We start from the raw sequence: 12928 nt of genomic DNA, 5'->3' as shown, positions 1-12928 counted from the left end.
AATGAACTTTCATCAGTATAGCACATGCTAAAAGTGCACGACTTAAGATACACCCTTTTAGCTTAAAAGTATACGCTACCGGACTCAAAATTTTAGAGGGCTCATTTTGCCCCCCCCCCCCCCCCTGCCCTTATATAAAGGTAATCAAATAAATAATTTGTTCATAATTAAATTTTTTTTAGTTGGAAGACTCTCAAAATTTTTATTTAGTAATTTATTTTTGTTTTATTTATTTATTTTTTTTTTCACCACATTTTTAAGATTGCCTATAATTTATATGAAACACTAAAATTTTGATTTTTGTAATCAATAATAAACAATTATATCTCGTATTTGGTTACATATCAGTCAATGTAATTAGAATTTCTTTGTTATAGATTTGCAGAGAATAATGTAAATATTTGTGAAATAAATTAATTATACTAATGATTGAGTTAATCAAATAGAAACATGAATTACTTAATGTAATTACTCAATATCAATTATTTAGTTGGTGATAGACCGATGGTACAGTCATTTAGTTGACATATTTACATTATGCAGACGATGTTTTGGTTAATTTCACTGTGACATCGCGGTTAATATTTAATAACTTTAAATTTACGATTCTATTTAATTATTTGAATTTATAGTAAAATTTTAATAAGCAAATTCTATAGACTACAAATAAATTTTATGTACAGAAAAAAAAAATAAAACTAAATTTTTAAATTTGAAGTGTCAAAAAAATTCCAAAAAAAAAATATATATATATATATATATATATATATATATATATATATATATATATATGTATATATATATATTAGGGTGGCCCAAAAAAACGGGTTATTTTTTTTTCGAGTCTCTTAAGATAATTTATTGGCTTACGATGTTATAAGAAGCCTCTCCAAAAATCAGCTCGATAAAAAATTTTCAAGAGGTAGCTCACGAATTTTGAAAATATCAAAAATGATTGAAATTTGAATTTTTTACTTCTTAATTTTTTCTTTGTCGTGGCAGCAATAGTTTATATTTGTAAATTCATGTCTATGCTGAAAATTTCAGCCCAAAATTCAAATATTTAAGCGGCGCTCAAGAATTTTGAATATTAACTGATAATATGTAACTAATACTTTGAATTGGTTTTTGTATTTTTTTATGACTCAATTATTGTCATTTCAGTAACATATAACTTTTTCATAACCAAAAATATACAAGACAGTCTTAAACAATAAAATTTGGTAAGTTTTGAATAAGCGGAAAAACCTTAATGTTGTATTAAAAAATAAAAAAGTGTGCAAATAACTTATTATTTCTATTTGTCTGGTTATATTTTCATTCATTGTCATGCAAAATGATGGTGAAAAAATCGAGAAGCTTTATTATTAATATTCAAGGGTCACTCGAAAACGTTCAACAGACAGGACTCGGAAACATTCAAAATTCTTGAGCGAGGTTTAAATATTTAAAATTTGGGCTTAAATTCTCAGCGTAGTCATGATTTCACAAATATAAACTATAGCTGCCACGAGAAAGAAAAAAAATTTGAAATAAAAATTCAAATTTGGATCATTTTTGATATTTTCAAAATTCGTGAGCGACCTCTTGAAAATTTTTTATCGAGCTGATTTTTGGAGAATCTTCTTAAAACATCGTAAACCAACAAATTTTTATAAAAGACTCGAAAAAAAAAAATACTCGGTTTTTTGGGTCACCCTAATATATATATATATATATATATATATATATATATATATATATATATATATATATATATATATATATATATATATATATATATATATATATATATATATAACTTGAAGTCATACAATCGTGATTAGATAAAAAAAAATAAAACCCAGAAAAAAGAGAGCGCGTTCGATACTGAACGTAAGCTAAAATCAATTTCTGCTTATTATAATTCAGTTCTCATATATTTAACATATCTACATTTATATATATATATATATATATATATATATATATATATATATATATATACATATTTATATAAATTAACTTATAGTAATATGTATATATATTTTCCAAGTACTCAATTGATTGCCAAAATTAATTTTAAAAAAATCCACCCCTAAATAAAATCATTGAAAATTCAAATTCTTCCTCAAAATAAATCTTTGTATTTAAATAAATAATAATAATAATAATAATAATAAATGTAAGGCAATAAAAAAATGAAAATAATTAAAAACATAAATGATTACGAGCCCGATGAATTTACAAATTTTTACGGGGCGCAGCTACACCTCGTACATGATTTTGAAAATTAAATTTTTTACACGCTGATAAAAATTTAGAATAATCCAAAAACGGATTCGTAGCATTAAATATATATTTGTGATAAATGTTTGTAAGTTTGTCGAGAATTAAACAGAACAATAGTAATAGTATATTTAAATGTAGATTGAGTTATAAAGCATAAAAGTTTTTAAAATATATGTAGTAGCAAAGGTAAATCGATCGACATGCGACTCTTATATGAGAAGCTAATATAACTTGAGTAAAGTCTAAAAACCGGAAGTAGGTCGCATGTTATCTCTGCAAAGAGGTCGATAGAACACTATTTATTATTAGAGCAAGCTTGCTAAAGTATTACAGGCTAATTATAAATTTTATCGATCGTATCTATGGCTTAGTTTTGTAATAAAAAAAAAATTTACTAAAAGAAAAGTTTTTTCTTCATTTTGTAAAGCTAAATTTTTTTTTATGCTAAGAAATCCTTTTTTTCTGTGTATCAAAATTTATAAAAAATTAAAAATTCTAAATAATTTTACGACTTAAATGTAATTTTTTTCTATTCAAGAAAAATTCAAAAATTTCTAACTATCATACCCACTAGCAATAGCGCGAAAAGTTTAAAAAATCAAAAGTTTAAACTATTTCTGTCACTTGAATTTAAATTTTTTCTATCCAAGAAAAATTATGATAAATTAAAAATTTATTTTAATATCTCATCAGTATAAAATTGTCGTCTGATTTTATGCCATAATTTATTTATTTTTGTAGTTTATCCCATATTAATTTTACCAAAGTTTAAAATTGTCTAAATTTCGAAGTTCGACATAAATTTTTTTTTAGGTAGATTTCTTTAGAAATCGGTCTATTGCAATGGGTCTCATGATCGAATTATCAAAGAATTTTGCCACCATATATCTTATTTTACCTGTAGAGTCAAAAAATACCATCCACTCAAAAGTTTATATACATATATATATGGACGATTTCCTTGATCAAGTTCGAAGATGAGCCCAATCGGTCAATTAGTTTGGAAGTTGTGGGTGTTTAAAATTTTTTCTGATTTTCATAAAAATGAATTTTCCGGCTTTATCCTAAAATAACTTTTGAACCGAAAATGATAACTCAATTCTGTAAAAAGTATCTTAAAATTTGAACGATTAGCTTTAATTTTCACTGCAATACTTAATTTTTTGAAACATCTTTTCTAACAATTTGATGATATCGAAAATTTCACAAAAAACAAAAAAAGCTTATTTTTGCAGCTTAGTCTTCTAATAACTTCTAAACGATAAGGCATAACCCTTTTCCTTGAAATTCATGTTTAAGCTTACAAAATAAGTATTAATTACACTATTGTAGCTTTATTGTATTTGCATAAGAAATCTACCTTTCCATTCCGGGTAAGGCCGGATGGCTCTTTTTTTATTTAAAATTCGCTGGAAATTATAAAAAATAATTACATAATTTAAAGATAGATTTCAATAATAAATTTTAAAAAAAATCAGGAGCATTGAATTAATTAAAAAAAAAAAAAAAACAAAATAATTAAAAATACAACGAATTATTATTTAAATGTATGTTTTTTATTTACTCAATAAAGTTACAGTAAATTTATATTTTTTGTTTACTTATACTTAAAAATCATGTGACATGTTTGTGAACTTGATTAATCGTATAAATTAACTAATAGTTAGTAATACATTAAATAATACCCTAAGATAAAAAAAATTACTAATTACTAATTTATAAGATAATTATACTTTTACAAATTATAATTTAAAAAATTACATCCATTTTATTGTCTCTCATTCGGAGATTTACAACTGTCATCAATACTCATTCATTAACATAATAATTATAATAATTAAGGGAAGTAAACTTACTCATTAAATCGGAAGATAGTTAAGGAAAAAAATCACTCGAAAAAAAACATTTTACTATATTTAAAAAAAAAAATATATATGTATATATATTTATATTATTAAGATATTATTTTATGAAAATGTCAGTATTTACATTTAATTTATAATTAACAACAAATGTCTGAGAATTAAAAAAATCTTTATAATTATTAACGCAATTAATAATCATCAAGATGTTTTTATTTTTATCAAATAAAAAAAAAGAACAATTTAAGGGCATTCTCAGACAGTGCTCCCACTTTTTGAAAAATTGCACTGACTTTTAACTGTCATGATCACATTAAAATTTTATTAATTAATGAAAAAAAATTGAAGGATTAATTGAAAATAAGATATGTAGAATTTTTTAAAAATTAATTGCAGTTGTCATCAATTAGAAAATAAACGAATTTTTTGAATAAATTTTACCTTAAAAAATTTGAAAATTTAAATTACAAAATTGACATTAACGTCGTGATCTGCTGTCCGGATACTGTGACGACCACCAGATACCCGGGAAAATTTGAATTCATAATAAATTTTTTTATAAAAAAAAAAAAGTAAATACCAAAAAAAAAAAAAAATGTATGAATTATTAAGTGTATTGATAAAATGAAATTCAAGTGAACAAATTCTAGTGTAACGATTATGAATAATTTTTATAAATAGTATCGATATAAATTATTAATTAATTGAAAACATAAATAAAAATAGATTTTTATTTATATTTTTTATTTATTAATGATTGATTTTTTCGAGTCTGAATGTAGTAGATATTAGACAAATTTAAAATTATAAATAAACAGAGTAAATAATCAATAAAATAAAATTTTTAAAAAATGCACATTTAAAAAATTTAAAAATTAATAAGTGCATTTTTTATAAATTTTTTTTTTTTAATTATTTACTCTATTTATTTATAATTTTAAATTTGTGCGATGACTGCTTCATTCACACTTGTATTTTTTTTATATATATATTGATCCTATATACAAAATTATTCATAATCGAAATACTCAGATCTGTTCGATAAAATTTCACTTTAATCAGCATACTTGATAATTCATACATTTTTTTATTGGTTATTCACTTTTTACTACTAATTTAATTATGAATTTAAATTTTCCCGGGTATATTGCAGGCGCGCCATTGCGCCGGAGTAGAGGATCCGAATGTTCCAGATTTTACTTAAGTTTATTTTCCAAATTTCACTAAGCTTCCGGTTTCCAACTGCAAGTAATTTTTTTAAAATTCTATACCTCGGTAAAATTACATCATTTTTTTTTAAATTAAGGCCATTCTCAAACTCTAGCCCCCATTTTTTAAAAATATTTAATAACTTTAAATTTTAATGACCGTATTAAAATTTTGATAATTAATTAAAAAAAGTAAAAGCATTAATTGAAAAAAAGGCAACGCATAAATTTAAAAAAAAATTATTTACAATTTTTATTAATTAAAAATTAAATGAAATTTTTCAGTAAAATCTTCATGTCATTTTCATAATTCAAATTTTCAAATTTTTTAGGCTCAAAATTATTTAAAAAATTTCGTTTAACTCCTAACTGATAACTGTAAATAATTTATTTCTGCATTTAAATTGTCTTTTTTTAAATTAATCCTTAAACTTTTTTTAAAATTAATTATCAAAATTTTGTCACTACAATTTAGTCATTGAAAATTTTAAAAAAGTGGGGGCACGTCCAAGAATCCTCAAGGTTTTAATTTTTTTTTAAACTAATTAATAAATATTAAATATGGCCGACAGTTGTCATTTAAATTAAACAAAAAGTGGCGGGAATTATCTGCAGTCCTTAAAATAATAAATAAAATTAAACCAAATCTTAACTATTTTCATGTATTTTAACATAATGAATTTTCATGGCTTTAATATTAGGATAAGTAATATTACAAATCGGACATACGCGTCCTTCCGCTCCGTGAACTTGGTAATTACTGAGGTCAGTTTTTTTGTATAGGCTTTTTTCAGTACCCGGTGAGTAGTCATTTTTATGCTCCGTAACGAGATGCTGGATTATCGCACTGCGTAAAAACATGTGCCGCGAACATATAGTGCATCTGTACAACACATTCATGTGTGATTTTTCATGTAACTGTTTAGCCAAAGGTGAGTTAAATAATTGATTGCAACCGTCAGCGCTGCAGTAATATTTGTTCCCATTCCCGTGTACTTTCGTCAAATGCTGCTTCATATTCGACATATTAGAAAATATTTTATCGCACTCAGTGCAAGGCACCCGGGACTTATCAACAATAGCCTCGTCATCATTATCATGGTCGTTGTGAGCACGTGCGCTGTTGTCGTCATTATTATCCAGTGACTTGCTAAAATTTTTATGGACATTCTGCCGATGTTTGTACAGCGAATTCATACTGGGCAGTAATTTTTTACAAATTCCACAAGACACGGGTTTTTTACTGTTACTGGGACCTCCACTGACCTCAGCATTATAATTATTTGGCTCAAGATTGTAAGCTTTTCTGATGATATCAAAATCTAGTTTAGGTCTTTTGGGTTTAACTTCATCGTCATGCGACGATTTGCGTGACGTCACTTTGGGAGTCGTCGTTGTCACAACGGAGATACTGCGACGCGCATAATGAGCTGCGGCTTTGTGTTTTTTCATTGAAGTTTCATTTCCAAATACTTTGCGGCAAACCGGACACGGGTACTGCGCAGGCTGTGATTTTTTAACCGATTGAAATTTAATTGTCACTCCGGTTTTACTGTGCAATTTTTTGTGCTTCCAAAGAGCTTTCGTCGAGCTGTAAAATTTACCGCAGACGTCACAGGAAATGTCAACAGGCCGCTGCAACCCGTCAGACAAAATGGGATTGTCTTTATGCCACTTCATGTGTTCTTCAAGACTCTTGTCATCCGGCAGGACATTCGTACACAATTCGCATTGCAAATTGTTGTCATCAGTAAAAGATTTCTCGGGTTTATTTTTAGCGCAATGGACATCCCAAAGATGCTTACGCAGATCGTGGACGTCAGTGAATTTGTCATCGCAAACTTGACACTTTAATTCCGATGAACTTTTCGGCGATGAAGACAACGACGTATTCGACAGAGATTTTCTAGCCCGTCCGGGTCGGGTACTGATGTCAACTTCCGGTTCTGCTTCGTTTATTTCAACCTGGACCTGGTCCATCGGGTGGGGCATGTTCCGGATACTGAGTCGCGAGTCGCGCCGGAAGTGATGGCCGCGATGGATTTTCAGAGACGTCTCGTTCCCGAATTCTTTGCCGCAGATATCGCAGGCCAATTTGCTGTCAGTTATTCCGTGAGCGTTGCGCTGATGGACGTCGAGCCCATGCTTGCTGTCAAACTTTTTCTTGCAGTAGTTGCAGCGGTTGGTGACCTGCTCAGCATGTGCGCTGTCAGTGTGTTCACTCAACTCAGCGTCGTTACTAAATGTCTTGGAACACTTGTTGCAATTGAAACGTTCATCGGCAGCATGAACCGAACGAATGTGCCGACGTAAGTTCGGATAATTCGCAAATACTTTCCCGCAAATCGTGCACTCGGTACTGCGCACCCCCGGGTCAGTGTTCACGGACCAGCCACTGGTGTTTGGCAACTCAGTGCTTTGGTCAAGAAAATCAATTGCTGATATATTTGGGTCTACTTCAAGTGCGTGGTCTTCATTGACGTGTTCCTGCAGCGACTGAGAATTTCCGAACATACGCCGGCAAATGCTGCAGGAAAATATTTTTAGCTTCAGATGAACTGACCGGTGGTCATTCAGCTCTGCCTTGGTGTCAAATTGCTCTGGACAAACAGCGCAGCCATATTTCATCGTCACCGTTTTGTTCCAGTGATTCAACGCGTGAGTTTCTGCGGCTTTGTTTATCATCCGATGCTTCTGGTGGTGGATCAAATATTCATTCGAGTACCGGAATTTGCCATTACATACAAAACAAATTAATTCTTTCTTGTTGTGTTCAGTGGTAATGTGGGACTGGAATTTTTTGAACACCAAAAATGTCATTCCGCAGTGGACGCAGCGATAAGAAGTTCGTTCCTCTGGAGGCAAACGTTTGCACAAGTCTTGGTGTTTTATCATATTGGGTTTGTATCGATAGATCATACCGCAGTAATCGCAGGTGTGGTTGTGAGCTGGGTCTCCATTTCTGTAGGGTCCGATTGTAGTCGAAACGGCAGCTGTTGATTTAGCGACTGCAGAATTTGAATTTAAATTTGAATTTGAAGTTGAAGCATTCGCGGATCCAGAATTAGAACCAATGGGTTTTAATTTTGGCGGTTTTTTTGAACCGGTGGTGCCTGGCGGTGCTGTCAATTGCTCGTACTGACGATCTGAGTGTTTTGACAGATGACTTATCAGTTCTTTGCGGTTCGGCATCGGTCTCAAACACATGTTACATGTGAAATATTTTTCTGTACCGTGTTTGGGTACCACGAGTGCTATTTTCATCGCGCATTCAAATGAAGCGCCGCAGTGTAGTTTGTAAATCGAACGATCGGGAAACTCAGTGAGACATGCGATGCATGTGTAGGGTCTCAAGTCGGGCATGTGCTGACGTATGTGATTTAATGTACTGCGCCTGTCATTGAATGATTGCTGGCAGGCGTAGCAAGAAAAGGTTTTCAGTTGACTGATAATTGACTCTTGGACTTGAGTCAACGGCGCGTCTTTTTCCAGACTCACCAGCTCGTCTTCGACGTCTTCTATTTCTTCGGCTGCTGAATTGTCGTCGTCTTTTGAATAGGGAAGTCCGTTGTGTGGTACCTGGTGCTGTTGAGAATTTCCTCCAATGGAATTATTGACGGCCGTCACTGCTGACGGAAGTTGGGCGTCGTTATGATAACGATTTATGTGACGTGCGTATGAGGATTTTGAGTGCAATGTCAGCTGGCAATGAGGACACCGACGTTTGAATACTTTTGGGCCTCGGAAATGAGTGTGCGGCCCACGGCGGACTTTTTTTTTTACCGCACGTACGTTAAATTTTTGGGTAGAGTCTGGTTCCATGTTTTTGCTGGCACCGAGTGCCATTGGATTTAGTAATAGTTCACCTTCATTGTCATTTTCGTTTATTGACTCAACATCAACATTACAATCGATATCGTCCTCGTCGTCGTCAGTTGGTTCTAATTTTATTTCATCATTATTATCTGATACTATACGTTGGTTATATGATTTTATATATTTATTGTTATCTTTACCTGTGTTGTTGTGTAAATTTATGTCTAATCTACGACGGCTTCCACGTATTGCTAATTCTGGAAGAGCGTTATCGTTTGGTGATTCTGTACTACGGTTTGATAACTCGTTTTGCAATTCATCTTCGGACATTTCAACGATCTCGATATTGTCTTCGTACACTTCTATGTCCAGAGGCTCGGGCTTTATTGTTGCGACCTGTTTGTAAAATGTATATTTTGTTAATATGACTTATTAAATATGAAAAAGTTGCTGCTTAAATTGTAAATGATACTGAAGTTAGCGCATGTTTACTAATTTTTTTATTTTTGAAAATGATACGATAAAAAAAAGAATATTTTGAAAAATTGCACTTGTAGTTTTTTTAATTTTCTACATGTGCATTTTTTTTTAGTTTTTTTTTTTTTTTAAATTGGAGGAAGAAAAATTTGAAATTATTAATTGGTTGCTAACTTCAGGATCATAACTTTAATGAGGGACAAAATTGCAACTAAAAAAAATCATTTTTATTTATTTAAAAAAAAAAAAAAAAATATTTTTGATAAGAAAATTTCAATGATCCTGAAGATAGCCGACGTCTAATAATTTTTTGATTTTTTTAAAAATGATCTTAAAGTAAGCAGAGGATTAAAAATTTTTGAAATTTTTTTTAAAAATTTAATTTAAAAATATACACATGTAGAAAATTTAAAAAACTATAAGTGCAATTTTTTGAAATATTTTTTTTTTAATTTATTGTTTTTGAAAAAATTCAAAAATTACTAGACATCGGCTGATTTCTGTATCATTTTGGAAAACGATAAATAATAAAAAAAAAAATATTTTAAAAAGTTGCTGTAGTTTTTTTTCTTTTTTTGTTTTCTGCATGTACGCATTTTTAATTTTTTTTTTTTTGGTTTGTTGAAAAAACAAACCGGAAGTTGGTAATTGTCTGCTAACTAGATCATAAATTTCAACTTTATATTTTTTTTCATTCGATCAATTTTTTATGTTCGGAATTTTTCTAAAAATATAATTAGTTTTGAGAATAATTAGAAAGAAAAAAATGTATATTCTTTTTTTAAATCCTATAGACTTTTCTAGCTGGTGATAAAATTGTTATGAAAAGTCGACAGATACTAATAATTTTAATATTTAAATTTTTCTTGTTTTTGTTTTTTTTATGTAAGCGATAAAATGATAGAGGAACTGATAAAATATTCGAAGCTCACTACAAAGTGTATTTTTAATTAAAAAAAAAAAAACTTATCGTGCATTGAGTTTGAAAAAATTTTAATTTTTTCAATTTAACCGTTGAGGAAAAAAAAAAAAAAAAAAAAAAAAAAAAACATTTAGCTAACTAGAAAATCAAAAATTTTTTTGAGAGCGTTGATGAAAAATTGAATAGTAATTTCATAAATATTTTTTTTCAATGAATTATTGATTAATAAAAATACAAAAATTATTGCCTCAATTAATTTTTTCAAATTTTTAATTATAAAAAACAAAAAAAATTGTTTCCAATTGAAAATTTCATGCAAAATTTTTTTTTTAGTTTTGCGCACTTCATTTTTCAATGAACAAAAAATAGAGCGAATTCAAAAAATCCTCTATTGCAATTTAAAAAAATTATAAATTTCAAAATTTATATGATTCTGAAGTTAGCAGACATCTAATAATTTTTTGATTGTTTTTTAAATTAATAAATTATAAAAAAAAAAATATTTGAAAAAATTGCAGTTATAGTTTTTTTAATTTTCTACATGTGCATATTTTTAGTTTTTTTTTTTTTTTTTAATTGATTGGTTAAAAAAAAAACTGAAAATTTTTAATTGTCTACTGACTTCAGGATCATATTTATTATTGCAAAGTAAGTAGATTTTTTTTCTATTATTAATAATAAAAAAATTTTTAATAAAACGTACGAATTCGTCAATTTTCGAATTATCAAATTTTTTGACAATCGAATAAAAAATCCAACCAAGCATTAAATTGAAAAATTAAAATACTGAAATTAGCCGACGTTTAAATATTTTGGATTTTTTTAAACGCGATAAAATAAAAAAAAAGTATTTCCAAGAATTGCACCGACGATTTTTTTAATTTTCTACATGTGCATATTTTTAGTTTTTTTTTTTTCGTTGAAAAAAAAAAATGAGAAAATTGTTAATTGTCGGCTAACTTCAAAATCATTTAAAAATTAGCTGACATAAAATAAAAAATAACTGTCAGCTGTCAGTTGGCTTCATCATAAAAATGTGTCAATAATTTTACCATTTAAAAAAAAATAAAAACAAAACTTACAACAGCAACAGAAGAATTAATTTGCTTGACAAGCCATCGCTGGAGTTTTTCCTGTGACTTGAGACATGATTCCTTGTAATTATGCCACTGATTAACACTTTTCAGGCAATTTATACATATTAACTTTGATAATTTATCTGTCAACAATATCTGTAATCCATAAAAAAAAACAATAATTATTAAAATAACAATTGAGTAAAAGATGGCTGGGCGTCATTTTGTTTTATGATGAAATGTTTGGTTCAGTTATTGATGTTGGAGACAAGACTCAGCACAGAGATGATAGAATATTTAAATACCAAATAATAAATTACCTCGATTGATAGGCAAGCCTGAATTTTTTCAACCAGCGAAACTGGAGACTCCTGGAGCCCGAATATTGGAGACTTTGGATCCTCTGTTGATAGACAAAGTCTACAGAGATTTTCAATGTTATTCAGCTCCACCACATCATCATCCATTGTGGATGATCAGATCACCACGAGCTACAATTCAAATAATTATTTATCAGTTTTAAATTCTATATAATTTTTAAATTTAACAGTTTTTAATAAAAATTATTTGAATAAATAATAATAATTACGTACAGCGACAGTAACAATGACAACAACTGCGATAGTTAAAAACACTTGGGATCAGATATTGGCGGCAGGTTAGGGACGCAACGTTTTGTTTGCAGGCCGACATTTGCCGAGCCGACAGAAAAAAAGTTTGAAAGCGACACAATCGAACCAACGGTTCTGTTCCAAACCATTCCTGTAATTTTTTTTATAACTATTTGGTGCGCTTGCGCTTATTTATATCTAGTGTTCAGTTCCGTCATCAGCGAATTTACTCTGATGGTAATTTTTACTATAGAGCGCTTACTTATTGAGTGGGGGTAATTGTCGTTTGATATTTTTATTGTTAGAGTGCGCTACTGGGATTGGTCTTCATTTTGCCCTTTTTGATATTTAGGGTTAATAATTTAAAAAATTATAGGATTAGGATCAGTCATTTTTTTGTTTACTAAATTAAAGTTAAAAAATCGAAAATTAGGGGCAAAGTGAGTCCTCCAAAAAATTTCGGATTTCATATAGAAACGACGGAGAAGACAACAATCAAAGGAAAGAGAAAAAGAAAAAGCAGATAAAAACAATCGTTGAATGATACAGTTTGTATTTTTTATGGCAAATTATATAGTCAGAATCTTTAGGGCCATAGAATCAATGTGGCCAATGTAAAAATTAGGCCTATAATTCATGTCCCGGTGTTCATAACAAAGTTGTGTGAAGCTGCACGTGTGATATT

The 12928-nt window shown here is 29.0% G+C and overlaps 1 protein-coding gene across 2 annotated transcripts; it reads right to left on the bottom strand.

Annotated features, from left to right (window-relative positions):
- Positions 1-3839: 3839 nt before the first annotated feature.
- On the bottom strand, positions 3840-12354 carry LOC103568436 (zinc finger protein 62 homolog). 2 transcript variants are annotated; one of them, XM_008545291.2, is made up of 5 exons: positions 12226-12354; positions 11953-12123; positions 11639-11788; positions 9358-9553; positions 3840-9282 (listed from the first exon to the last, which is right to left on the bottom strand). In XM_008545291.2, the coding sequence occupies exons 2-5, from the start codon at positions 12097-12099 to the stop codon at positions 5990-5992; spliced, it is 3786 nt and encodes a 1261-aa protein (XP_008543513.1). In that variant the 5' UTR covers positions 12100-12123; positions 12226-12354; the 3' UTR covers positions 3840-5989. The 2 variants fall into 2 exon arrangements, with proteins under 2 accessions (XP_008543513.1, XP_008543511.1); XM_008545289.2 differs by having other exon boundaries at positions 3840-9553.
- Between the last annotated feature and the right edge of the window lie 574 nt (positions 12355-12928).

Source organism: Microplitis demolitor, chromosome 2, assembly GCF_026212275.2.
Source record: "Microplitis demolitor isolate Queensland-Clemson2020A chromosome 2, iyMicDemo2.1a, whole genome shotgun sequence".
NCBI lineage: Eukaryota > Metazoa > Arthropoda > Insecta > Hymenoptera > Braconidae > Microplitis > Microplitis demolitor.
This window is presented reverse-complemented; position numbering and strand designations above follow the sequence as displayed.

Excerpts from the sequence above, each read along its gene's own strand:
- LOC103568436 (XM_008545289.2), bottom strand. The coding sequence starts at position 12,099 with ATGGATGATGATGTGGTGGAGCTGAATAACATTGAAAATCTCTGTAGA. Across the intron at positions 11,789-11,952 it reads AGGCTTGCCTATCAATCGAG|ATATTGTTGACAGATAAATT; the intron begins GTAATTTATTAT and ends TATGGATTACAG. Across the intron at positions 9,554-11,638 it reads TTAATTCTTCTGTTGCTGTT|GTCGCAACAATAAAGCCCGA; the intron begins GTAAGTTTTGTT and ends TTTTACAAACAG.